Here is a 27,288-nt window from a genome sequence, read left to right as displayed (position 1 = left end):
GCAACAATCTTCATGTCCACACTGTGTAACAAACAATACCTCATAAACTCTCCTACAGTCGGGATAAAAAGAATATCAGAAACAGATCTTCCTACAAATGATAGATCCATTGAAACCATCTAGCAAAATGGTGGGTTGGAGGGAAAAGCATTTTCAAAGCAAAGATGTTTTCCCTTTTCATTTTCTTTCTGTATTTATTTATTATTTTTATTTATTTATTTATTTATTTAATGTTTGTGCATACACAATAGCTATCTTCAGACCCACCAGAGGAGGACATTGGATCTCATTATAGATGGTTGTGAGCCACCATGTGGTTGCTGGAATTTGAACTCAGGATCTCAGGAAGAACAATCAGTGCTATTAACTGCTGAGCCATTTCTCCAGCCTCCTTAGTATTTTTTTTTTGTTTGAGACACATTCTCACCATTTAACCCTCCCTGGTCTGGAAATCACTATGTTCAAGGTCACCCTCTACTGATTATATAGTGAGTTAAGACAAGGTAGGATACATGAGACCAGTTAGGTTTTTTGGTTGGTTGTTTGGTTGGTTGTTGGTTCGTTGGCTTTTTAAGCTTTAAAATGTGGTTCAGATGATTACAGAAACCATAAGACAGTGTCACACACCTGCACTCCAGCACTCTGGAGGCAGAGATAGGAGAATCGTGAGTTCAAGGACAGCCTGGGTTACTCAGTGAGACCTGGTCTCAGAAAGTTAAAAAATAAAAAAGAAAGTGAGCTAGCAGGGCTGGACTGTTCTTCCAGAGGTCCTGAGTTCAAATCCCAGCAACCACATGGTGGTTCACAACCATCTGTAATGAGATCTGATGCTCTCTTCTGGTGTGTCTGAAGACTGCTACGGTGTACTTACCTATAATAAATAAATCTTTAAAAAAAAAAAAGAAAGGAAGGAAGGAAAAAAGGAAGGAAGGAAGGAAGAAAGGAAGGAAGGAAGGAAGGAAGAAAGAAAGAAAGAGAGAAAGAAAGAGAGAAAGAGAGAAAGAGAGAAAGAAAGAAAATGAGTTAGTTACAATGGTATCAGCTGGTGTGAAGGTTTCGGAAGCTTGCTTTCCAAGTACCATAGGGCAATGCTCTGCAAGGATGGCAATGTATAGCCAGCCCTAAGACAAGCCACTGGGTTAGGTTTCTAATACAGAGAAGTAAGGAAAGTCTAATTCTTTCGTCTAAACACTACAGCCCAGCTTGACAGTTTTGACACCCCCCCCCTCCCAATACCACTGTGTTCTGGATATGTGACCTAGTACAAGTCATTTCTGTTCCAAGATAAGAATGGTGAGTGTGTGTCCATGGGCTTGCTGTATGGCAGAAATTGACTGGTGCTACCTCAGCGCTCGCTGCCTCAGTCAGAGGAGCTGCGTGCTGTCTCCTGTCACAGGCCTCTCTTACCTTCATCAGCCGGACCTTGGCCTGCACTTTCCCGTGGTGCGGTTGGTCCCGTCTTCGCAGTGCTCGTGGAGTCTTCGTTGCGGTTGTCATATCTACAGAGACCTGGGACTGTGCTACTGAGATGGGAAAGGGTAGACAGAAGGTGAGGGTAGATACAGGCTGGGACCAGGTCCCAGAGAGTGCTATAGGCCCCAGCCCCAGGCCCCTCGTTACAGATTTACCATGTGACTCAGACAAAGGATGAAACTGCTGACCACAAAGAAACACCTAGCCACAACCTGGGCATGGTATGGGAAGGGACAAGGCCAGGAGAATGCAATGGCAAGATGTGAGAGGGATGGCTAGCAAGACCCGACAGCCAGGGGTGGAACCCCTCCCCAAGGCCAACCACACTCTCAACCAGAAAGGAAGTCAAGTGTAGTGGTTTGCCCTGGAGTTATCTATATTTTGATGCTAATTCCACTGCCCCAAGGACACGTACGTGCCTAGTCCCGTACTCAGGACTCAGGTGACTTCACCAGAACCTTCTCCCCATTGAATCTGTAAAATACAGGTGAGGGGCAGGTACAGGATAGGAGGAGGCCTGTTGTTGGATGAGAAGGAAGGGTGGGTGAGAGAGAAGTTTGAAGGAAGATGAGGAGACTGGAACGGAAAGGAGAAGAGACAGGAGAGAGGGAGAAAAGCCGTGGCAGGAAAATATGGCAGGTGACTTTAAGATTCCACACTGTACCTTTACAGGTTGTTACGAATGTTTTTAAGGGATGGATGTGTATTGGGCTTTGTATGTTTAGGTGGGCAATTATATCTTATCACTTGGAGCTAAGGTTATTGTGTTGTGTGTTTTTTATGTGACAGTTTGAGTGTAGGAAAATGTGCGGCGGCTGGAGACACTGGGCCACTGCCGTGGAGTTGGGATGTGTTTCCGCCAAGATATCTAGCAGATATCTTGGAGCACTGCGGTGTGACCTAACTTGGTAAAAGACAACTATACTTTTTCTTATTCTTTATATTTTTACAACAACAGTCAAGAACCACCGCGGCCAACATCATCCCCACCACAGCCAGGCCTGGTTGTACCCCCTTTAGTCCCATTTGGGAGGCAGAGACACCAAGACCTCTGTGAGTCCAGGACAGCCAGGACTACAGAGAGAGACCAATAAAATAAAGAACACGGGCCCATACATATACAGCCATCCAATTAGACAAGATGGATGAAGCAAAGAAGTGCAGACCGACAGGAGCCGGATGTAGATCGCTCCTGAGAGACAGAACCAGAATACAGCAAATACAGAGGCAAATGCCAGCAGCAAACCACTGAACTGAGAATAGGTCCCCCGTTGAAGGAATCAGAGAAAGAACTCGAAGAGCTTGAAGGAGCTCGAGACCCCTTATGAACAACAATGCCAAGCAACCAGGGCTTCCAGGGACTAAGCCACTACCCAAAGACTGTACATGGACTGACCCTGGACTCTGACCTCATAGGTAGCAGTGAATATCCTAGTAAGAGCACCAGTGGAAGGGGAAGCCCTGGGTCCTGCTAAGACTGAACCCCCAGTGAACGTGATTGTTGGGGGGAGGGCGGCAATGGGGGGAGGATGGGGAGGGGAACACCCACAAAAAAGGGGAGGGGGGGATTAGGGGGATGTTTGCCCGGAAACCGGGAAAGGGAATAGCACTCGAAATGTATATAAGAAATACTCAAGTTAATAAAAAAAAAAAATGAAAAAAGGGGGGCTGGAGAGGTGGCTCAGTGGTTAAGAGCACTGACTGCTCTTCCAGAGGTCCTGAGTTCAAATCCCAGCAACTACATGGTGGCTCACAACCATCTGTAATGAGATCTGATGCCCTCTTCTGGTGTGTCTGAAGACAGCTATAGTGTACTCATATATAATAAATAAATAAATCTTTTAAAAAATGAAGAAAAAAATAAAGAACACGGCCCTGCTGTTTTTCCAGCCCCTGACACAGGGGTAGCAAGAGCAAGAGGAGGACAGAGTGTCAGACAAACCCAGATGCATGCTTTCCCCACCTGGCTGGAAGAAAGATCAGGTGAGGCAGGCAGGAAGGGCTTTCTAGTAGCTCTGTCATCTGGAAGGCCATGTCATCTCCTTCCCTCCTATAAGATATGAACAGCCGTGCCTGCCTCATAAGTGGGTCATGAAGGTTGGGTGTCACTTTGCCCTAAGGTGCTTGACATAGGACCTGCCACACCTTCAGGGCCCGATACATGCTCCTAGTTACTGTCATAGTAACTAGTACTGCCACAGGCTAGGGATCACTGCAGCTATGCAGAACTCCAGTAGACCATCTCTATGATACTAGGAGAGGCATTTCAGACAGAGTGGAGATGCTCAGGACCCTGCTGGGGCTAGAACTCGATTGGTACAGTGCTGGCCCAGCATGCACAGAGCCCGGAGTCCTTAGTACTGTGTAAACTGGGCATGGTGGTCCTAGTACTCGGGTGGTAGAGGCTGGAGGATCAACAAATTGGAGGGCAGCTTAGGCTGCAAAGTAAGGGATGAAGGAGATGAGGGGGGAAAAAAACCATGCTTCTTGTCAGATGATTCTGTACCAACCTGCAACCACCACCCACCTGCCTGTCTCCAGCCTCGATCTCTGCCAACATCCCTACTCCACGTGCAACCATACTAAGTATTTAACAGATCAAGATCCTTAATTCTGGGAAAATTTTAGTATAAGTGCTGAGATGATAATATTATATATAATATATATATATATATGTTAACTTTTTTGGTAGATTTTTGAGACAGGGTCTTGGACAAGCTACACAGCCATGGATAGCTTTCTCCTAATCCTCCGGCAGGATTAGGGTCTGCTTCTCAAGTACTGGGATCCCGGACATGTGTTAAACTAAACTATTGGGACTTTAGAAGAATACAAGATTACTCACGTGCACAAGTCTGGTGTCAGACATACAGAAGTGTTGCGTTTTTGTTTGTACCTTGTTGGATTATTTTTTTGCATGTGCAGCTGTGTTTGCATGTATGGGAGCAGGTGCATGTGTGTGAGCATGCGTGAGAAGGCAGAGGTGGACATCAAGTGTTAGACTCATTAGCTCTCCACTTCATTATAGTGAGGGACATCTCACCTGAGCTCTCACCAGAGCTCACCAATCCAGTCTTCCTAGCCGATACAGAAAGGCAGACCTTGCTTGCTGGCTTCCAGCCTAGTTGAGAAAACTTGTTCCCCAGGTTCAGGGAGAGACCCTGCCTCAGATGGGTAGGCAGTGTGATAGAGAACACTTAGCACATGCGTCTCCATGTTTGCACACAACTGTGTGCATCTGCCCACACATTCGTACACACAAAAAATATTAGTAGTCATCCATTTTTGAAAAAGAACAGAGCTGTGTTTGAACGTCGTGTATCTCATCATTTTGGAGTGGGATGTCTTTCTACAAGCCACCAGCAATGCATGCCTGTTCCAGCCTTTCCTTATCAGCATTGGGTGTTGTATGACTTTTCCTAGGGGCACCGATGACAAACCAAAGGAATGATTCTGCCCAATTCTAGCTTAGGGAACCTGTGAGTTTATTGGAGCTGCTTACAGGAGTATGGGGATGGGGGTCACAGGAGCATGAGTAACTCAAAACCCACCCCAGCATGGGTGACAATTCATAAATGCTGTATACCATAGTGCACTGGCTGGTTTTGTGTGTCAACTTGACACAAGCTGGAATTATCACAGAGAAAGGAGCCTCCCCTGAGGAAATGCCTCCATGAGACCCAGCTGTAAGGCATTTTCTCAATTAGTGATCAAGGTGGGAGGACCCAGCTCATTGTGGGTGGTGCCATCCCTGGGCTGGTAGTGGTTCTATAAGACAGCAAGCTGAGCAAGCCAGGGGGAGCAAGTCATTAAGTAACATCCCTTCATGGCCTCTGCATCAGCTCCTGCTTCCTGACCTGCTTGAGTTCCAGGCCTGACTTCCTTTGGTGATGATCAGCAATGTGGAAAGTGTAAGCTGAGTAAACCCTTTCCTCCCCAACTTGCTTTTTGGTCATGATGTTTGTACAGGAACAGAAACCCTGACTAAGACACATAGCATATGTGTAGAGGTCAGGGGACAACCTTCTGAAGGTGGCTCTCTCTTTCTACCTAGAGATCGAACTCAGGTCCTCAAGCTTCTTGGCAAGCGCCTCAACTAGTTGAGCCATCTTGCTAGCCACTCCACCCCACCCCACCCCCGATTTTTTTATTTTAAAGGATTCTGTTATTCATATCTTTCTTCCCTGGATTGAGCTATTGGCATAACATGTAACAAATTCCACACTTGGTCATAGGCCTTGTGGTGGTTTGAATATGCTTGCCCCATGGGGAGTGGCACTATTAGGAAGTATTGCCATATAGGTGAGCTTTGAGGTTTCCTAGTGCTTAAGCTCCACCCAGTGTGGAAGAGAATCTCTTCTGTGGAAGAAAGTCTCCTCCTGGACGCTTTCGGACCAAGAGATAGAACTCTTGGCTCTTCCAGGTCCAAGTCTGTCTTCATGATGCCAATGCTTCCCACCCAGATGATGATGGCCTGGACCTCTGAACCTGAGTCAGCCCAAATTAAATACTGTCCTTTATAAGACTTGCCTTGGTCATGGTGTCCGTTCACAGCAGAAAAACGCTAAGTCAGGAGGTGTGAACAGGTAGACAGGACACCAAACAACAGACCAGACACATTATTCTAACCAAGTCTAGCCACTGGAACCAGAGTCTTCTAGGGTTACTTGAAGGAGGAGGACTTAAGGACTAAGTTACAGGAGCATGCATGGCAGAGATGACTCGGGCAGCTGTATCTCCCAAAGCCCACGCCACGCGTGGATGAAAATTCACAAAAGCTGTGTTCCTGGAGCTCCTTGTTTGCAAACAGCTCTGCCATATCTCTCTGGGCAGCTAGAGGAGGAGCCTTGTGGCTTTTTTCTTTTTTTTTCTTTTTTTTTTTTTCCTTTTCTTTTTTTCGGAGCTGGGGACCGAACCCAGGGCCTTGCGCTGGCTAGGCAAGCGCTCTACCACTGAGCTAAATCCCCAACCCCGCCTTGTGGCTTTTTTATTTATTTTATTTTTGTGGGTGTAATTATTTTGTATAATTTTTCTTTTTTCTTTTTATTGGGTATTTTATTTATTTACATTTCAAGTGTTATCACTTTCCCAGTTTCCCCTCAGGAAACCCCCATCCTATCCTTTCTCCCCACTTCTATGAGGGTGCTACCCCACCCACCCACCCACTCCTACCTCCCTGCCCTTGCATTCCCCTACACTGGAACATCAAGCCTTCCCAGGACCAAGAGCCTCTCCTCCCACTGATGTCTGACAAGCTCACCCTCTGCTACATATGCGGCTGGAGCCATGCGGTCCCTCCATGTGTACTCTTTGGTTGGTGGTTTAGTCCTTGGGAGCTCTGCGGCTTTTAAGGAATATCCTGAGCCTTATAACTTTACTTCCTGAGCCCTGTTAATTTCCTTTACTTCCTGAACCCTGTGATTTTCCTTTACTTCTCCCTCCAGGGTTGGGGAATGCTTCTATTGGGAAGAAACAGCTACACAACCCAGAGATGGCTCTTTGAATCTCAAGCTGCTCTTCAACTCATTATCTCCTGCCTCAGCCTCTTGAATGCTAGGAGGATTACTATGTGCACTACCTTGCCTAGCTTGCAATGGTCCTTTTTCACAATGAAGATGCCTAAGGCTCTGAAAGATGACTCTTCCAAGTAAGTGAACAGCACCGCCAAGATGAGAACACACATTTGCTCAAACCAAGCCCTCAGAATTCCCCTGGAAAGGTTAACAATGATGTGCTAAAGATGACTCTGTACATTCTCCCAGACTGTCTGTTCCCCTCCTGAACATAGAGCCAGACAGTTCCCAGCTTCCCAGTTAGGGGTGGTCATGTGATGGGAGTTACAGCTCCTGGAAAGAATACATGTGGTATATGTTCTTGCTCTCTCTTTGGTCCCTGACATTAGACTTACCAACCATTAGATCAATGGGGTGAAAGGAGCCCACATCTCTGAATCATTGTATAGAGCAGACCAGCTCCGCACCATACTTCTACAGATGCATTGCTGGGAAATGAATTTCCACATCAATACCTGAACATCGAAGGCTTTTTGTCACACCAGTTAGCCTGCCATAGTATGAATGGTGTGGCAAGGGAACAAGCAGCCACTACAGCTTATCCCCAACATCCACAATCACTCCCAAGAGCCTCTGCCCACCTGGTTGGATTTTAGTGACACTCTTCGTTTTCCTTTTGCTGTGGCCTTTGGCTTGTCGGAGGGGAGGCAGGGTGGATGGCTTCAAGTTCTTCTCTGCCCCCTGTTAGGGAACACAATGCCATCATACATAACAGAGTCACAGGGTTGATGGGTTCAACTCCAACTTGTCCTTTCAGGGGATCCATATCCTGGAGTAAGTGACCCCACATGTGAACCTCTAACCACTAACTCTCTGAGTTGGTGTAAGAATTCTGAGAAGTATTTGTAAGGCCTGCAGTGGTTCTGTGACTACTGGCCATTGCTTTTGTCTGTTTTTACCAGACAGCCAGAACCAAGGCTACGAGGTACTAAGAAGCTGAAGAAACAGAAAGCAAGACCCACCCTCTGGCAACCGTAGCAACAGGGAGCAAGCAATTTGATTCACTGATCAGATCGTGAGTGGCCATAAGTGAGGTTCGGAGGCTTGCTCTGAGCTTAGCATTCAGGCCCAGAGTTCATCCATCCGTTATCACCATTGGAGTTGAAGGCAGGTAGAACACAGGGTCATGGAGATCCTCCCCCACCACCTCCCACCCACCTGTCTGCCCCACCTCTCCACCCCACACACCACCCCTAAACTCACCGAACTCATATGTACTTGTAACTTGTGCCCTGCGAATTGAGTTCTAGAGTTGATGCGTCTGGAAAGAGTTGAGGGGAGGTGGGAGAAGTGCCATTATCCCCAGCCCAAGCAGGGATCCAGCAGCCCCACTTTACCAAAGGACACCAGGAGCTGGAGCCTGGAAAGCAACCGTTGAGGGATGGAGCCCACGCATACGCTTCCCCCTCCCCAACCCCCATGCTCTCTGCTTACTTCTGTGCCATTGGGGAAAAGAATCCTGATTCTCTAGGTACAAACTGACTCCAGATACCCGTGAGGCTTCTGCCACCTCTTGTCTCAGAATGGATCCCAAGGAGACCAGGCCGCTTTCCGCTAGCAGCGTCTAGTCTCCAAGGAAACGCAACCTTGGAATGCGGAGGGAGACTAACCTAGCCAGGCAAAACCGCAGAGGCCCCGCGGACTTTCTAACATTTTCAAACAGTCTTTTCTTTACCTCCGCTTTCATCCAACTTCCAACACTTGTTTCTCGTCCTCACTCCTGATTTTGCTTCCTATTTCATTGAGAATATCGTGGAGATTAGAAATCATGACTGACATGTTCATCTCACTGACACCCCCACACACACATCCTCCGTCCTCACCCCCACTCCCACCCCCCCGCACATACACTTGTCTCCTGCATCAATGGATCAATCACCACCCAAACTCTTACTCCAAATCCCATACACTCCCATTCTTTCAAAGATGTCTGACCAGAAGGAAATCAAGCCAGCCGACTTTCCATCATGGATGGGAGGGAGGATCCGAGAGGGAAGAGAGGAGATGCGAGAGGGGAGTTGGGGGTACATATGATCGCGGTACATTCTATGCATCTATGAAACCCTCAAAGGATAAGCTGGGGGGCGGGGCTAGGCATATATATATACATACATACATATATATATATATATGTATAATTTCTACTAATTCAACAACGGCTGGTGTGAACAAAAAGTCCAAGAATCTAGAAGTTGCTAGGTCCATGAGGCTGGATGTCCCAGCTGGTGCTGGAATCCCAAAGTAGGCATTAATGTCAGTGAAGGAACAGACTTGTTAGCAAGGGGACAGCAAGCAAAGAGCAAAAGCTTCCTCCTCCTCCAGGGTGCCAGCAGAAGGTGTGGCCCAGATTAAAGGTGTGTCTTCCCTTCTCAAAACCCAGATTAGAAGCAGATCTTCCTACTTCAAATTAAGCAAAGAGGGCTGGAGAGGTGGCTCAGAGGTTAAGAGCACTGACTGCTCTTCCATAGGTCCTGAGTTCAATTCCCAGCAACCACATGGTGGCTCACAACCATCCTTCTTCCCGTGTGTCTGAAGACAGCTACAGTGTATTCATATAAATAAAATAAATCTTTAAGAAAAAAGATTAAGCAAAGAAAAAAGAATTCCCTCACGGTGTGCCTGCCCTCTATTTTTGGAAGTCAGTTAATTTCGAATATAGTCAAGCTGACAACCAAGAGTAGCGGTCATCACAAAGCACTACCGTTTAAAAACAAATGCAAAAGAATAATATAAAAATCTCCAGAATGGGGGTTAGGGATTTAGCTCAGCAGTAGAGCTCTTGCCTAGCGAGCACAAGGCCCTGGGTTCGGTCCCCAGCTCCGAAAAAAAAAAAAAAAAGAAAAGAAGAAAGAAAAAAAAATCTCCAGAATGCCAACAGAGAGATTTTACTGTAGAACACTAGGGCAAAGCTCCTAACTTTTCCCACCCTGTATAAATCATAGGTGCTAGCTAGCAGGACTGTTGGGGTCTGGGAGTCGCTACACAAAGCATGCATACACCAACCTCAATTAAAGAACAGTTTATTGAATGCACACCATAATACTGGGCATCCAGGTCCATGAGAAGGAAGACCTAACTGTGGCACTGTTGCTGTAATTATTAGAATATTATCTTTTATCCTGCCCCAGTGCCTGCTCCATAGAGCCGCGTGGCATTAGCTGGTTCGCTCATCACAGCGGAGGCCAGTTCTAGGGCACCACACCATGCTACCCAGAGCTACTCTCTGTCCCCAGTGGTCTTTCCACCCCTGTTGCTAGCCGAATGTCTTGGCCACCCTCTCCTGGCTGGCTCTCTGCGGTGAACCCTGCTCACATTCCCTGCAACCCGTTAAAATCAAGACTCAAAAGGCTTATAATTTAGCAATCAGATTTATATGTCAAATTCTCAATCTACAATATGTCCACACAATGAACTCAGAGCCAATTGATGATATAAACTGCCCACCTAAATAAGGTAAATAACCTATAAAAATCCATCCCTTAAGAAATATTCATGGGCTGGAGAGATGGCTCAGTGGTTAAGAGCACTGACTGCTCATCCAGAGGACCTGAGTTCAGTTCCCAGCAACCACATGGTGGCTCACAACCATCTGTAATGGGATCCGATGCCCTCTTCTGGTGTGTCTGCAGACAGATACAGTGTACTTATATAGAATAAATAAATAAATCTTTAAACAAATATTCATATCTACCTGTGGCCATTTAAGGTCACATGGATCTGGGTTGTCCTCTGTCTCCATCTTGACTCTCCTCCTTTTTCTCTTCTCCCCCACTTTACAAAAACTGTCCCTGTCTTACTTTTTGCTGTCCAATTACGGGTCTCGTCTTATATTTTTGGTTGTGAGCCTAGCCTTTAACGGCTGAGCCATCTCTCCAGCCCACGGGTCTCGTCTTAACTTGTGCCAGCCCCCACCTGCAGATAGACATCAACCTGCATGGCACCAGTCTGTCCTCATGGCAGGCTTTCTATATAAAAGACCAGGTGCAAAAGTTCGAAGGCAAGCAGTGAAGTGGAACTGCACTCTTGTCTAACTAGACAAAGTATTATCAGCCATCTTTTTTTTTTAAGATTTATTCATTTATTATATATAAGCACACTGTAGCTGTCTTCAGACACACCAGAAGAGGGCATCGGGTCTCCTTACAGATGGTTGTGAGCCACCATGTGGTTTGAACTCAGGACCTCTGGAAGAGCAGTCGGGTGCTCTTAACCGCTGAGCCATCTCTCCAGCCCCCTATCAGCCATCTTTTAACGTGATTGGTCCTGAGTGAGGTAAGGAATGGTGGACGGGTGTGAACGGGGACTTCAGAACATTGAAATAGCAGAGCATGAGCGACTCAACCATAACTTTTTGGATTATTAGTAGCATTCTTCAGGGTCAGCCTTTGATAATGACTTCTGGAAAGTGGAGTCTAAAAACCCGAACTTAATTTCACCTCGAGCAAAATAGAGACTGAATACAAAATGGCTACAGTTATGTTAAAAGGAGCAGGTCTCAAGAAGGACATGGCAGCACTCGCCTGTAACCCCAGCACTCTGTGGATGCAAGCAGGAGGATCAAGGAGTTCAAGACCATCTTTATCTACAGAGCTGAGCTACGTGACCACTTGAGATCCAGTCTCAAAGGAGGGAGGGAGGGAGGGGATGAGGGAGGGAGGGAGGGAGGGAGAGAGAGAGAGAGAGAGAGAGAGAGAGAGAGAGAGAGAGAGAATATTTTAAGTGGGATGCCCACCATAGTAGACAAAAGAAACTATTAGAGGAAAAAGTGAAGAACCTGGGTGTCCTAAATACCAAGGTGTGCCTGACAGCCCCCAGAGAAATGGATAGAGGAATCACTATACCAAGTGTCTTCATTTTTAAGGCCTATTGTACCACGAGAACTCACCAGTGCAATGAAGTTAATATCTACTAAACCAGGCAAAAGGCTGGTGCAGTCCACAGTCTGTAAAGGGGCTTACCATCAAACCTGACAACCTGAGCTCTATCCCAGGACTCTCAAGGTAGAGTGAGAAAATCAACTCCCAGAAAATGTCCTCTGACTATCACACTATGTTACACACAAAATGTAACACACACACACACACACACACACACACACACACACACACACTGGCCAAGAAGAAAGGTCTATTTGGAGTTTTGGGAAAAGCTGTAAACACTTTAAAGATAGATAGATAGATAGATAGATAGATAGATAGATAGATAGATAGATAGATCGATCAATGTGATTTCAGTGGTTAAAAAGCTGTGGCAGGTGCCAAGTGGTGGTGGAACACACCCTTAAATCCTAGCAGAGGCAGTTAGATCTCTGAGTTGGAGGCCAGTCTGATCTAGAGTGAGTTCCAGGATAGCCAAGGCTACACAAAGAAACCCTGTCTTGAAAACAAGCAAAGCGGGGCTGGGGATTTAGCTCAGTGGTAGAGCGCTTACCTAGGAAGCGCAAGGCCCTGGGTTCGGTCCCCAGCTCCGAGAAAAAAAAAAAAAAAAGAGCCAAAAAAAAAAAAATCCGAAAACAAGCAAAGCAAAGGAAGGGAGGGAGGGAGGGAGGGAGGGAGGGGGGGAGGGAGGGAGGGAGGGAAAGAGGAAAGAAGAAAAAAGAAAGAAAAGAAAGAAATGAAAATGTGAGGTAGAAAGCTAGAGATGGCTCTAGGCCTCTTGCAGAGGACTTAGGTTCGATTCCCAGCATCCACGTAGTGAGTAACAACCATCTCTAATCCTAGAATTCCTGTCCCAGGGAACCCAACATCATCTTCTGACCTCTGCAAGTACAAACATGCATATGACCTACATCCTTACACACCAGCAAAACACCTATATACATAAAATAAAAACAAATCTTTAAAAAAGAAAGAATGCTGAGGCAAGAGAATGGAGTTTCAGGCCAGCCTATAAGTCAATCAATCAATCCAGCCAGCCAGCAAGCCAGGCATGATGAAGTGTGCCTGTAAATTCCAAAACATGGGAAGCAAGTGAAGGAGGGTTAGGAGTTCAAATCACCCTGAACTGTGAGTTTGAGTCCACCTTAGTTTATATGGGATTCTGTATCAGAAAGAATAAAAGTAATTAATACATTTTAAAATCCATTGCTGAAGCCCTCATTATAAGGTTGGCTGAGTTACGGCAAAGAGTCAAGTCTCAGTCTCAGAGGATGTCAGCGGTTAAAGTAACGGCATTTATTGGCAAAGAATGGGATCCTATAACTTGGGATGGGGATGGATGGGAGGACCTTATTGAAGCTGAGACCTTTGAATCCTCAGATTCTCAAGGGTTTACCTCACCTGAGCAAGTAGTGCCCTCAATCCTGCCTCTTGAAATAATGCCTTTCTCACATGAGGAAATTAAGCTTCATTATCTAATAAACCAGTGGTGACTTTCTTTGAAGAAAATGCCAGGCAAGACAATACTGATGTTCCTCAGGGCTCACCCAACAGTTTCTTCCAGACCCATAACCAGACTCAAGGAAAGCAAGAGCCTAGAGGAGAAGTAGAAAGTGTAGTCCACGAGGAAATGTGCTACACCACTAAGGAGCTCAATGGGTTTGCTAATTCATTCAAGCAGAAGCCTGGGGACTATGTGTGGGGGTGGATTTTAAGGGTGTGGGATAATGGTGGAAGGAACATCAAAGTAGAGCAGGCTGAGTTTATTGACACGGACCCTCTGAGTGGAGATTCTAGGTTTAATACGGAGGCTCCCAGAGTTTAAAAAGATGCTGAAGTTTGTTTGAATGGTTAGCTGAGGCGTTTATCAAAAGATGGCCTACTGACAAGGAACTGGAGATGCCTGATGTTTCTTGGCCTAGTGTTGATGAAGGGATTTTAAGGCTCAGGGAAATGGCAATGCTAGAGTGAATACACTGTGTGAGAGCTACTCCTCCACCAGGGGAAGGCCCAGAGAGCATGCCCTTCACCAATCCTGTAAGACGCAAACTGGTGAGAGGAGTACTGGCACATTTGAAGAGTTTCGCTCTTGTCCTTTTCCTTGTGCTTGGAGTGCTGCTGCTCAATTGGATGAATTAAAGGCAATGGATTTAATTGGGCCCCGAGGTAACAAGGACCAGGTGACAGCATTGAATTGCCAGAGACAAGGTGATTGTAGTTATAATGGACAGCATAGACAAAACATTCACAATGACCTAGCCCGTAATGGTCAGCACAGGAGAGGTGAACTTTTTTTAAGTATTTTATTTGTTTATTTATTTACATATGTATGTATGTATGTATGTATGTATGTATGTATGTATGTATTTAAAGTACACTGTAGCTGTCTTCAGACACACCAGAAGAGAGCATCAGATCTCATTACAGATGGTTGTGAGCCACCATGTGGTTGCTGGGATTTGAACTCAGGACCTCTGAAAGAGCAGTCAGTGCTTTTAACCACTGAGCCATCTCTCTAGCCCAGAGAGGTGAATTTTATAATGACATGACTCCTGTGGACCTTTGGAAGTAGCTAATCAATCATGGTGTTTCTAGGCATGAAATAGATAAGAAGCTTACCTCATTTCTGTTTAACCTGTATAAGCAGAAAATTTCTCAAACAAATGAAGAAAGGCTACATTGGACAGTGGCAAAAGACAGTCTTGGCCAGTGAATCAATTTCCAGACTTGAGCCAGTTTGCAGACTCAGAACCCCTTGAATGAAGGGTTGACCAGGTTCCCCTGAGGAAGGATCTTGATAAGACACCTAAAAGTTTTGCTGTTAGCCTTTCTCCAGTTCTTCCCCAGAGGGACCTACGGCCTTTCACTAGGGTAACTGTATACTGGGGTTAAGGAAATAATCAGACTTTCTGGGGTCTATTGGATACTGGTTCTGAATTGATGTTGATCCCAGGAGACCCCAAGAAACATTGTGGCCCTCCAGTTAAAGTAGGGGCTTATGAAGGCCAGGTGATTAATGGAGTTTTTTGCTGATGTCAAACTAGGAGGTTCAGTCGGTCCTCGAACATATCCTGTGTTCATTTCCCTAGCTCCAGAATGTATAATTGGGATAGATATACTTAGAAGTTGGCAGAATTCTCACATTGGTTCCCTGACCTGTGGAGCGAGGGCTATTATGGTTGGAAAGGCTAAATGGAAGCCTTTAGAATTGCCTCTGCTAATGAAAATAGTGAGTCAAAAACAGTATTATATTCCTGGAGGGATTTCAGAAATTAGTACCACCATCAAGGACTTGAAAGATGCAGGGGTGGTGGTTTCCTTTAACTCTCCTATCTGGTCAGTGCAGAGGACAGATGGATCATGGAGAATGACAGTTGACTATTAAAAACTAAATCAGGTAGTAACTTTGATTGTAGCTGCTGTATCAGAAGTAGTTTCCTCACTTGAGCAAACTAACACATCTCCCAGTACCTGGTATGCAGCCATTGATCCAGCAAATGCCTTCTTCTCAGTACCTGTCTATAAGAACCACCAGAAGCAATTTGCTTTCAGTTGGCAAGGCCAGCAGTATACATTTACAGTTTTACCTCAAGGATGTATTATCTCCTGCCCTGTGTCATAACTTAGTTAGAAGGGATCTTGACCATCTGTCTCTTCATAAAATAGTCATTGGTGGGGTTGGGGATTTAGCTCAGTGATAGAGCGCTTGCCTAGCAAGCGCAAAGCCCTGGGTTCGGTCCCCAGCTCCGAAAAAAAGAAAAAAAAAATAGTCATTGGTGCTCTATATTGACGACATTATGCTGACTGGACCAAGTGAGCAGGAAGTAGCAAACACTTTGGACTCATTAGTAACACATATGTATATCAGAGGAAGAGAAATAAATCCAATCAAAATTCAAGGACCATCTACCTTAGTGAAATTCTTTAAGATTTATTTTTTTATTATATTTATGTTACACTGTAGCTGTTTAGACACACCAGAAGAGGGCATCAGATCTCATTACAGATGGTTATAAGCCACCACGTGGTTGCTGGGATTTGAACTCAGGACCTCTGGAAGAGCAGTCAGTGCTCTTAACCACTGAGCCATCTCTCCAGCCCCTTAGTGAAATTCTTAGGAGTCCAGTGGTGTGGGACACGCAGAGATATTCCTTCTAAGGTGAAAGATAGATTATTGCATCTGGCCCCTCCCACCACCAAGAAAGAAACATAACATTTAGTGGGTCTACTTGGATACTGGAGACAGGGTGAACCAGATATTAAATGCCTGGCAGGGAAGAATGTTTGGGAAGGGACGCTTATCGGATATTCCTCAGGGCTCCTAGATACCTCATTGGCCTGGAGAACTCTGTTTTGGGCTATGCGGCCACAGGTCGCCTTTCCTTATGTAGGAAGTGTGGCACATGTTCCAGGCCAAGAATCTGGGTAGGGAGCAGGGAGCCACCTACTGTCTCAGGCGGGTGCTGGGCACTCTGGACCTGCTCAACTGTACCGAGTTTTCTGGCAAGGTCCACTGTCCCACATCATGGTACTTGAGGTTTCCGTGGCAGATAGAGCGGCTGTTTGGAGCCATTTGCAGGCCCCTATAGGTGAATCACAGAAGAGAGCTTTGGGATTTTGGAGTAAAGCTCTACCATCATTTGCAAACAATGAATCTTCCTTTGAAAAATAGCTTTTGGCCTGCTATTGGGCCGTAGTAGAAACTGAACGACATCATCAAATCGGGTTTGGTCTTCTGAGTAAGCATAACGCCCTCCCCAAGCAGTTGGTCTTTAGTAACATTTATCCCCTTGCTAAATTACATTCTTCTATTTTTGTGGCTTTATATGCCTCCACCACAAGTACCATTGTAATTGTTGACCAGCTTCTAGAGTATCCAACATCCATCCCTTCCCATCTTCCACCTCTATGCTGCATAGCACGGTTACTTAACATTTCTCTCATGAATGGAGAATGCAAGAAATACAATACAATAGCATCTTTAAAATGCTTTAAATCTAGCATTTCTATTAGACACCCTGTCAACTTATTAGAGGTATGACCACTATCGTTAGCAGGCATCTGCTGCATAAAGACTGGAAAGGCTGAAGTCACCTCTGTAGGCCCAAACAAATCCTCTAGTGTACACTTGGTTGAACATTAACCCGTTATCCCTGGACCACCTCCTGCTCTTCTCTGACCCTGACCTGACAGTGAAAGTCTTGTGGAGCAGGGTAGGGTGGCTGCTTTCCATCCAGCCTAGTTTGCTTCCCTCCTTCAGTGTGCAGTAAATTCCTGGTCTCAGACATTCAGCCTGAACCCTATTAGTCTTCTCCCACTGGTTCTTTTTGCTTCCCAAGCTCTTCAACCTCTGTCTGCAAACCCTCTATGTGCACAGCCAACTCTGCAGTCTTTCTAACAGAAGAGAACTGAGTGAGCCTTCTGAGTTTTCAGCTTTTACCCCATTCTTTTTCAAAAAGGTAAGAAACCGCCCAGCGGCAGTGGCCATTCTGCCAACTTTTTTAAACAGCAATGCTAACCCTCACAGTGTGTCGTCTACTACACGAGAAGCATCTTACCTGTGATGCCTAAGACACATCAGGAGCCACCTATAGGCTTAGGTTTTTTTCAAAACCTACTTTAATAAGAGTTCCTCAATGCTTCAACCTCCCTTCTAACCCATCACCAACCAGAGGTAGTGCAAAAGAAAAGTTAATAGGGAACAGGGACATGTGGACCTGTTTAGAAGTAGTTTTTTGGGGGTGATTCCAATCTTCTTTGTCAGTACATCAGCAGCTCAGTGCGCTAACTAAACACCAAACACAAATGAGCAGTCCTGTGCCCTGGACAAACACCACACAAGAATCAGCAGCGGCAGCTCGATCCAGAATAAACCTCAAGGCTCCACTAAGTCAGCACAAGCTACGATGGTTGCTCCAAACCAGGCTGCTAATCTAATCCTCCTAAGGTGCAGAGGGCTCACTTGTCTATGAATCTGATTCTAAATTACAGAGTCTGATTCTTCAGCCTGCTCTGCATTCCACATGGCCCTGGCTCTTGCAACGTAACCCTGACTCTTCCTTTCAGCTTGTCTAAGTTCCTGCACCCCACCCCCATCCTGGTAACCTCCCTTTTCTCTTCACCCATCGGGCAAGGCCACACTCACTCCCACTCTGCCCACTCTGCACAGTGTAGCCTGGCCTGGCCGGGAGGCCTCAATGCTCATGTACTGTGACATCAACCCCTCCAATATTCCTTAACAACTGGTCACTCTTGTCCCTCTAAACCGTTCCCCTGCAAGCCCCCTCCCCTGGCACCACCCCTGCCTCCATTGCTACCATGGCCCCCAAAACTTGTTCCAACTCTACTGCCAACAATCCTCACTGCCATGGCTCCAAAAATGCCCAAGGCACTGTCCCCTTCCCTTCCTAGAGCTAAATTCTACACTGTTGATAACCAAGTAAGCTACAAAACATTTATGACCTTGCGATAACAGTCCCCTCAGCCAAGGTTCCCTTAGCCTGAAAGCCAAAAAACTGTCACTGTCCTAACTCATTAACCCTTTCTGTCCTAACACTATCTTCAGCTTAAACATAATTAAGACATACAAGTTAATTATCAATTACCTCATAATTATAGTCTTTAGTATGCTCCTAACTGTACTTATCATCACAATTAATTATCAAAACAAGCTTTATTTAGCCTCCTATATATGTTTTCAAAGTTAAACAAAAACTAAATAGTCGGGGCTGGGGATTTAGCTCAGTGGTAGAGCGCTTACCTAGGAAGCGCAAGGCCCTGGGTTCGGTCCCCAGCTCCGGAAAAAAAAGAACCAAAAAAAAAAAAAAAAAAAAAAAAAAAAAAACTAAATAGTCAAAAAACAAACATTTGTCTATTTATATATACTTTAGATAAATGAATGGTCCTCAAACACTTTGGAGGTCTACAGAATATGAAATTGATAATGTTTAATAAAGCTTTTTGTAATAGAGACACACTGGCTCCTGACATCACTCCTGATCTCCTCCAAAGATGGGCACAGAAAAACCTTCACCTGATGCTTGCTTTGAATGCGGCAAAACTGGACACGGGGCTATAAACTGCCCTTTGCCTCAACTGTTGACAGCTCACTGTCCAAACTGTGGATGGGCAAGGCACTGTGACGTTGACTGACTGGCTTTCCCTAACAAGGTAAGACAGTCCTTCTTCAATCCTGCTTCACAGAAGTCTGTAAGATCTTCTGGGCCTGATGACCAAAATTGATGCCCCATGGACCACAGAGGAACCTTGGATGACTGGCTTTCTAGGTAGCCCAGTGCTATGTCATTTTTAGTAGACCTGAAGCGGCTGGCTCTATGCTTCCTGCTTACTCAGATAAAACTTATCCTTTTAGGGGCTCTGATGGGTTTGAAGATCAGTTTAGCAACAAAAACCAAGGCTTCAGCTGCCTTCTTTGTTCTCTTCATGTGTTAAAAGTCAGGCCTCAAGCCTCCCTCTCCTAGACCTGCTACTAGTAGGTCTAGACAGAAATTTACTCACAACTAGACTTTTAAAAAAATCTATACAACTTGACATTCCTTTATCTAAAGGAACACTTTGCAACGACTGCTCTCAATGATAAGCCACCTATGTTTCATAAAAAGCTGGATAAAAAGAGATATGAATATGGTGTCTGAGGATATAAAAGCTTAAATTCTAAGACTCTTAACAAAAAAGCTGTTTTAAGGTCTAAAAAGATGTTTTAAAGTTGAAAAGTACAAAGGTTAAAAGATGTAAAGGCGTAAATTAAAAAATAATTTATTACAGATGTTTCAGGTTCTTCCCCTTGCTGTGTTACTGTTGTATTAAAACTTCAAAATTCAGAGCTTTAATATTAATCAGATTTCAATTGTTTCCAGGCCTCTATCCTGACACAAAAGTATTAAGTCTACTGCCTTTTCTACATTATGGGTTTCAGTACAGATTACAATAGTGCTAATATGTCTAACACTTACCTCTTTTTGTAATCTTAATAAGATTCTTTTATGTTTCAATGGCCCTACAAAACTAGAGGGCCCTTAACATCCTCATGACTAATAAGGGTGACACCTGCAAGTTCTTGGGAAAAGAGATGCTACTATTAATGACATCAGTGAGTCTGGCCTGGTGGAGACCCAGATCGAGTCACTCCACAAATTGTCTAAAAAACTCTGCCAATACGACCAGGACACACCTCTGTTCTGCTCTTTCTAAGTCTTCTGCCAAGGACCAGCCTCAGCTTGGAGAAGGGTTTCAGAGGAAGGGGGTTTGGGAGGTGCGAAGAAATGATGTCAGTGATGGGATGCAAGCTGATAGCTCTGTAGTCTGCTCAAGACAGCTGACTTTGGTCAGAAAACCTGCTAGAAAAAAATTCTAAAAGAGCTGCAATAGTTCTCCAGATAGTTTTTGGGCTTCCCAACAAAAGTCAGAAAACCTGTTAGAAAAAATCCCCAAAATGCTCTGACGGCTCTCTAGGTAGCTCTCCCTCACAGACCAAAGCCCAGTATTTTATTTACATATAGATTCAGTCATTTCCTACAGGTTCCCTTTTGATTATCCCACAAATCAGCCTTTTATGACTCTTAGGAATACAGAACACATTCAAGACAAATGAACCAGACAGCAAGTACATTTTATACCATAGCAAGTCCTATGCAGTTCATTGGGTACAGTGTTGTGGCTGCCAAATCCAGAAGAAGGCATGGAATTCCACTATAGATGGTTGAGAGCCACCATGTGGTGGTGGGAATTGAACTCAGGACCTTTGGGGCTATTTTATGTGAGAAAGTTAGCTTTCTGTTTTCCAATTCTTTCATTGCCTAAGTCTGGCTGTCCTGGAACTTGCTCTGTAGACAGACCTTGAGCTCTGTCTTTGTAAACACAAACAATAAGCTTAGCTGGGTGGGATCTCGCCTGAGATCGCCACTCTTACTTCCTGGTACCCCTATTATTAATTTCCCATTACTAACTCATCAGGGCAGTTGGCTCTGTTCTTTCAGGTCCATGAAGCCCTTCATAGAATTAATATTGCCTCATATTTTGCATAGTTGAAAAATCCCATTTATGTATTCTTGAACTCATGTTCTCAGAGTTCTTTCTCACAGCTTTAAGGGCTATCCTGAAGGTCTCAGCACTTACCATTTTTGCTGAGGAACACGGGACACACTCTCCCCTCTTGGACTCATACCGTTTCTAAATATCATGGAGTCATTAACTTTGGCAGGGAGAGCATTCCCCTAAGGAGGAACAAGAAAAGAACATGAAAATATATACACTATTAAACAAACAAGCCTTACACCTACAGCAACTGTCAACACTTGTTGTCTTAGTCAGGGTTTCTTTTTTTTTTTTTTTTTTTTTTTTTCCCCGGAGCTGGGGACTGAACCCAGGGCCTTGTGCTTGCTAGGCAAGTGCTCTACCACTGAACTAAATCCCCAACCCTTTAGTCAGGGTTTCTATTCCTGCACAAAAACATCATGACCAAGAAGCAAGTTGGGGAAGAAAGGGTTAATTCAGCTTACACTTTCTACATTGCTGTTCACCAAAGGAAGTCAGGACTGGAAGTCAAGCGGGTCAGGAAGCAGGAGCTGATGCAGAGGCCTTGCAAAAGGAATGCTACTTACTGGCTTGCTTCCAGTGACTTGCTCAGCTTGCTGTCTTATAGAACCCAGGACTACCAGCCCAGGGATGGCACTACCCACAATGGCTGGGTCCTCCCCCCTTGATCACTAGTTGAGAAAATGCCTTACAGCTGGGTCTCATGGAGGCATTTCCTCAAGGGAGGCTCCTTTATGATAACTTCAGTTTGTGTCAAGTTGACACACAAATCCAGCCAGTACACCTGTGGAGGCCCACACACTACTGGTTCTGCTGGGGGGCAGGGAGGCAGAAACCCTGCCACACTATCCTTTCTGAGGCCATGCTGGACTTGACAATCTTCAGTCTTTACATGGCTAGCTCTGTTCATAGGGCAAATGATACTAATCTTTTCTCTCCCCCCACCCCCTGCTAGCACCATGCTTTTTCCTCTTCCTCCAGGAATAGATTCATAAAATTTCCCAAGTATCAGTCAACCAAATGCTTCTACACTCATACCTCCCAATGAGCAGGACCCCACCTACTCCCTACTCTCCTACCCCAGGCTGTTCTTTCTCGGCAGGAAGAAGCCAGTTCTGAATTGTTGCCCCTATACCCAAAGAGCTTGGGGTGTTAGCCTGGAACCCCTGCTCATCTCCTGCACAAGCTGGAAAACCCAGTTTGCCCTCCTTCTCCCAACCTCACCACCAGAGACACCTTGAAGAAAAATCCGGCTAACAGATCATCACATATATCACTCATCTCCCGGTTTCCAGCAACCCACCCTAGAGTGCCCGCCCAGGGACTTAGTTTTTGACCATGTATGGACACCATCCCGGCTCCTAGCTGGCAGTTCATCATTCTTTCCTGAAACTCTATAAACCCCCCTTGCTTCAGATGTGTGACTTCACTAACCTCCCTCCACCTGTGAGATCAGTGAACCCACACGAGAACTGCCTCCTAATAAACCTGCCTTTACCTGCTTTTAATCTGGTCTAATCTGGCCTATATCTGTGCCACTAAGAGAGAGAAAATGCCTATCATGTACATTTGAAAGTACATAACCTAAAATTGGGGTGGGGGTGTGATGTGCTTTTGGGGGGACGCCATTCCTTTTGCTTTTGCACAAAAAGGACACTCAAAAGATGAGCGAGATTGTAGTGAAGTCCTCACAGTGTGCGCTGTAAGCAATGCTCCTGGAATGCAGTTGAAGCCTGCTTGAGAAATGCCAAAACCTCGAGAGCGGTAGGGCGTGCGCCCCCATCCGCAGAGGGGCGGCGAGCCGGGGCCAAGACCGGCTGTCTCCGGCCGGCACGAATTCGGGTATACAAGAATTCCAAGAGGGCGGAAGCCAGAAGCATCCGATTTCAGAGCGGGGGCGGGGAGTCGCCCACGCAGCCCGCGGCCCTCATCCAGAGCGGGAGCGCGCCATGGGCACCTCGGACCGCGGGAGCGAGAGGAGGATGCTGGGAAAGAGGTAACATGGCCACCGGCAGTGGAGCGGAGGAGGAGCCACAGCGGGGTCGGCCGGAGCTCCCGCTCCCCGCGCGCCCCGTGGCCCGCGCCGAGGAATCCGAGGGCGTCCGCGAGAAGATGGGCTGGGCCCAGGTGGTTAAGAACCTGGCGGAGAAGAAGGGCGACTTCCGCGAGCCGCGGCGGCGCGACGAAGCAGGCAGCGGTGCGAGTGGCGGGCTCGGCAGCTCCGGGAGTCTGGCCGCCCCGAACCCCGGCGACTTCCCACCTGCGGCTCGCGGGGACCCAAAGGGCCGCCGCAGAGACCCTACGGGTGAGGCGGCAGACGCTTACAGGAAGAAGGGCGCGAGCAGCGCGGGAGACCCGAGTCGAAGGAAGAAGGCCGACGTGTCGGCGGCCATGCCGACCCCCGCCAGGTCCGGCGCGACCGAAGATGCAACCGAGCGGCCGCTACAGGACGAGCCACCGGCTGCTGGCCCGGGTAAGGGCCGCTTCCTCGTGCGCATCTGTTTCCAGGGAGACGAGAGTGCGTGTCCGACCCGGGACTTCGTGGTGGGTGCGCTCATCCTTCGCTCCATCGGCATGGACCCTGACGACATCTACGCAGTCATTCAGATCCCCGGCAGCCGTGAGTTCGACGTGAGCTTCCGATCCGCAGAAAAACTAGCCCTGTTTCTCCGCGTCTACGAGGAGAAGCGAGAGCTGGAGGACTGCTGGGAGAACTTTGTGGTCTTGGGGCGGAGCAAGTCCAGCTTGAAGACCCTCTTCATCCTCTTCCGGAACGAGACCGTGGACGTGGAGGACATCGTGACCTGGCTCAAGCGACACTGCGACGTGCTGGCCGTGCCCGTGAAAGTGACCGACAGGTTTGGGATCTGGACCGGGGAGTACAAGTGTGAGATCGAGCTGCGCCAGGGGGAGGGCGGAGTGAGGCACCTGCCCGGGGCCTTCTTCTTGGGAGCGGAGAGGGGCTACAGTTGGTACAAGGGGCAGCCCAAGACGTGCTTTAAGTGTGGTTCCCGGACCCACATGAGCGGCACCTGCACTCAGGACAGGTGTTTCAGGTGCGGGGAAGAGGGACACCTGAGCCCTTACTGCCGGAAGGTCATCGTGTGCAACCTCTGTGGCAAAAGAGGACACGCCTTTGCCCAGTGTCCCAAAGCAGTTCACAATTCCATGGCAGCTCAGCTCACCGGCTTGGCGGGACACTGAACGCACGTCAGCCTGCCAGGGTGAACACACAGCCAGCTTACCCCTCTTAAGTGCCAAAACTTTTTTTTTTAACCATTTTTTTAAATCATTTTGGACAGAAACATTTCCAAAGCCTACCAGAGACGTTCTCTCTATGCCTTTTTAAAACCGCGTGTGCTCCTTTTTGGCCTGTTTGAAATGGTGAATTTATCAGTAAGGATTTTCGGAACTGTGGCGTACAGATATGTCGCCTGTCTTTAATTTTTTCTCCCGTTTTGTATTTGTTTTTGGTACTTTGGCAGATCCCCCTACCCCCCCCCCCTTTGTTTTTTACTACCTCCCTCCTCATATATTGCCTCTTTAGAAGAGTTTTGCCCTGTGGGCCGCCTTGCTCATCTTTATGCCTCAGCCCAGGGTAGAGGGCCCAACATGGGATAGACACACTGTCAAGTGTTTCATTGAATCAAAACTTTCCTGACTTACTTCTGTCAGGAGTGTCTACCTTTTGCAACTCTCTGCTGGGCCCTTCTCATTTGCTGCTTCTATGTGGTGTCAGACTTTGTGAAAACAGTGTTGCTAGAAGTGTGTAATCTAAATAAGCTCTGAATGATGGCCAAGGGCCTCTCATGGCCAAAAAAAAGGTGTATACCTATATTGTGACAGCTCCGTGTGGTGGCTGAGAAGCCATATTTCTCCAGGATCATGGAGCATATAGGCTTATCTGCTGGACAAGACTCAAGAGGTGGTTTTTGTTGTTTTTTGGGGGGGGGGTGCTTTTGGTTTCGTGTTTTGAGACAGGGTCTCACTGCCTCCTCCCATGGCCTGGAACTGGCTGCACTCACAGAACAGGCTAGCTGCAAACTTGCAGTGACCCTCTCCACTCTTGCCTTTGCCTCCCTGAAGGGTATTTTAAACTAACCCCTTGGTTTTCCAGCAGATAAGGTGAACCCAGAGAAGTTAAATGACTGGGACAAAGTACACAGCGTGGTGCCTCAGAGAGCCCAGAGTAGAGTCCCCTGACCCCAAGCCCGGTGCTCATCCCACTACCTCTCACACTTCACAACAACCTCCTTGACACTGGTGGGCCAGGGGAGTCTGCTCTCCACGGTGATGGTCCCAGCAGCACTGAGAAATGCTGAAACAGCAGAGAGAGCTTGCCCTGCTGCTTGGGAGCTAGGGTAGGAAGGGGCAGAGCAGCCCACTCTAGGCTGCCTGCATCAGCCCCTGGAGTACCACATCTTAAATGTTCCAGGGCCATTGTCGCCTTCCACTGTCACCGTCACCAGTGAGAAACGTTCCCCTCAGTAAAGAGACTCACCAGACGTTTACATTCACACCTCTGCCTCAGCCACTCGGAACCCTAGAGAAGCTCATCCACAACCTTTAACCTCTGACCCTCCCAAGAAAGGTGGTTATAACCCAGAATCATGAGTGAGCTGTAAACTAGAAAATGTTCCTGGGGAAACAGGCCAAGACAGGGCCTGGGTCAGTTAAGTGTTACAAGTTAAAGTGAAAGACAGTAAACTGCTTTTCTTCAGTTGTTGTCTTCTCTTTGCTGTTTTGCTATTTCCTTGTGGCTTAGAATGTAAAATCAATTGTTAAGATTTGTTCTGAATAAATATTTATCTTTCGTATTACTTCGAGTTTTTTTTTTTCCTTCCCGGAAGTGTTAGATGAAGTTGCAGACCCTGAGTTCAGAACCCTTCCCTACTTGCAATTTCTGTAACCTGCAAGCAACAGTAGCCAAGCCTTCTGCAGTGAGCTAAGCCCAGCGCATTGCATTCGCTCGGCTCAGTAGTTTATGTGCTTTTCAGGTTGGGGGTGGGGGAGGGTGTTTGTGTAGTTCTGGCTGCCCTGGAACTCTGAGAGGTCCAGTGCTGGGATTAAAGATGCGCCATCATGCCAGGCCTGGGACTCTCAGTCTTGCCTAGACCTCCCGGGTGCGCTGAGATTATTGGGGACAGATGTGTATCTGTGTGTGCACTCAGAGCACAACTGGAAATACGCGAGGGTGAGGTTGACGTGTGGACAAATTAGACAAGGTCTCTGGACCCATATCCGGTTCCCTGGTGCTGCTAAGGGCCTGGAGGGCTTCCACCAGTTTAGGTGTTCTGGAGATCTGATGCTAGCAGAAGGCTCCCAGCGTAGGAGTCTCAAGATTTGGCGATCAGGATTTTGCAGAAATGATCTGAATCGGGGGGCCTGGGAGATTCTTGGGAACTTGCTTTCCTAACCAGCTCAACCCCTCTCCTTCCTAAGTCAGAAAGCCATCAGCTTCACCCCTCCAATATAACTCCCTCCCCTTCCTTTTCCCCCGTATTCCCCCTCCCTCTGACAAGTCTAGTGGCCTCCTAGAGAAAGCAGGCTTTCAGCACGCTCCCCACCCCCTTCTTCCCAGCAGGCTGTGTGCCTAGAAGCTGGTGTTTGAAGGAGTCTTCTCTCGACGCCCCTCCCCCATCCATGGAACCCCGAGGAAGAAACAGCTTCCCTGCCCATCCCCCTCGGAATGCTCGCCAGGGCCTCCCGCAGGCGGTCCAGACCCGGGCTGGAGCACACCAAACCTTCCCCCCCACACCCCCCAGCTTCCTCTCCGCCGTCAGAGCGAAGCCCGGATCTGCAACTCCTTAGGGAGGCTGCTCGACCAGTGATTTTGCTCAGCTTTACAGAGCCTGTCCCTGCTGCAAACTGGCCCAGCGTGGCACTCTGTAGAGCCGCCATCTGGCTCAGAGGGCCACGGTGGAGAGGAATACAAGCTACCAAGCCACACAGGCAGCTTGAGCAGTCACATCCACTATCTTAAGATACTTCGTGTGGCAATCAAACCCACCTGTCTAGAACTATCTAAAACAAATAAATCTATCTTTGAAGAGGCAAGGTTTTTACTGAGACCCACCATACAAGGAAGGCAAAGGATTGGGAAGAGAAATAATAGCAGACATCATTGGAGCAGAGAGCACACAGGGCTGGGAAGACAACCGGAGACATAGTGCCTGCCTACCACAGTATACCCTAGGTACAGACTGGATCCAGGTCAGCTGAGGGTTGCATATGTGGCTAGAGACAAGGCTAGGAGATGTTGGGGCTAGTAGATCATATCTAAGGACAATGCTTTTTGCCTCGGAGCTTCC

At 47.0% G+C, this 27,288-nt stretch overlaps 2 protein-coding genes across 32 annotated transcripts in view; one reads left to right on the top strand and one right to left on the bottom strand.

Moving 5' to 3' along the window:
- C3h20orf96 (similar to human chromosome 20 open reading frame 96) overlaps positions 1-23,425 on the bottom strand; it is a 32,888-nt gene extending 9,463 nt beyond the window's left edge. For 2 of the 31 annotated variants that reach the window (XR_015683339.1, XM_087653979.1), the window contains exons 1-5: positions 23,303-23,425; positions 21,059-21,156; positions 8,250-8,307; positions 7,628-7,727; positions 1,408-1,523 (exon numbers count right to left, since the gene is read on the bottom strand). Coding sequence is in view for 17 of the 31 variants with exons in the window: in XM_087653979.1 (XP_087510105.1) it covers positions 1,408-1,523; positions 7,628-7,727; positions 8,250-8,258 (225 nt within the window). In the remaining 14 variants the exon portion in view is untranslated. Of the gene's footprint in view, positions 1-1,407; positions 1,524-7,627; positions 7,728-8,249; positions 8,407-8,480; positions 8,630-8,721; positions 8,780-8,981; positions 9,105-21,058; positions 21,157-21,441; positions 22,250-22,669; positions 22,702-23,302 lie in introns of those variants that run through there. The other 29 variants (XR_015683348.1, XM_087653988.1, XR_015683338.1 and 26 more) reach the window with 26 other exon arrangements.
- Positions 22,965-25,797, top strand: Zcchc3 (zinc finger CCHC-type containing 3). The gene is given in 1 exon segment (NM_001399621.2): positions 22,965-25,797. A coding segment is annotated over 1 exon segment (1,203 nt). The 5' UTR covers positions 22,965-22,978; the 3' UTR covers positions 24,182-25,797.
- Positions 25,798-27,288: the final 1,491 nt, after the last annotated feature.

This window comes from Rattus norvegicus, chromosome 3, assembly GCF_021556685.1.
Source record: "Rattus norvegicus strain SHRSP/BbbUtx chromosome 3, alternate assembly SHRSP_T2T, whole genome shotgun sequence".
NCBI lineage: Eukaryota > Metazoa > Chordata > Mammalia > Rodentia > Muridae > Rattus > Rattus norvegicus.
This window is presented reverse-complemented; position numbering and strand designations above follow the sequence as displayed.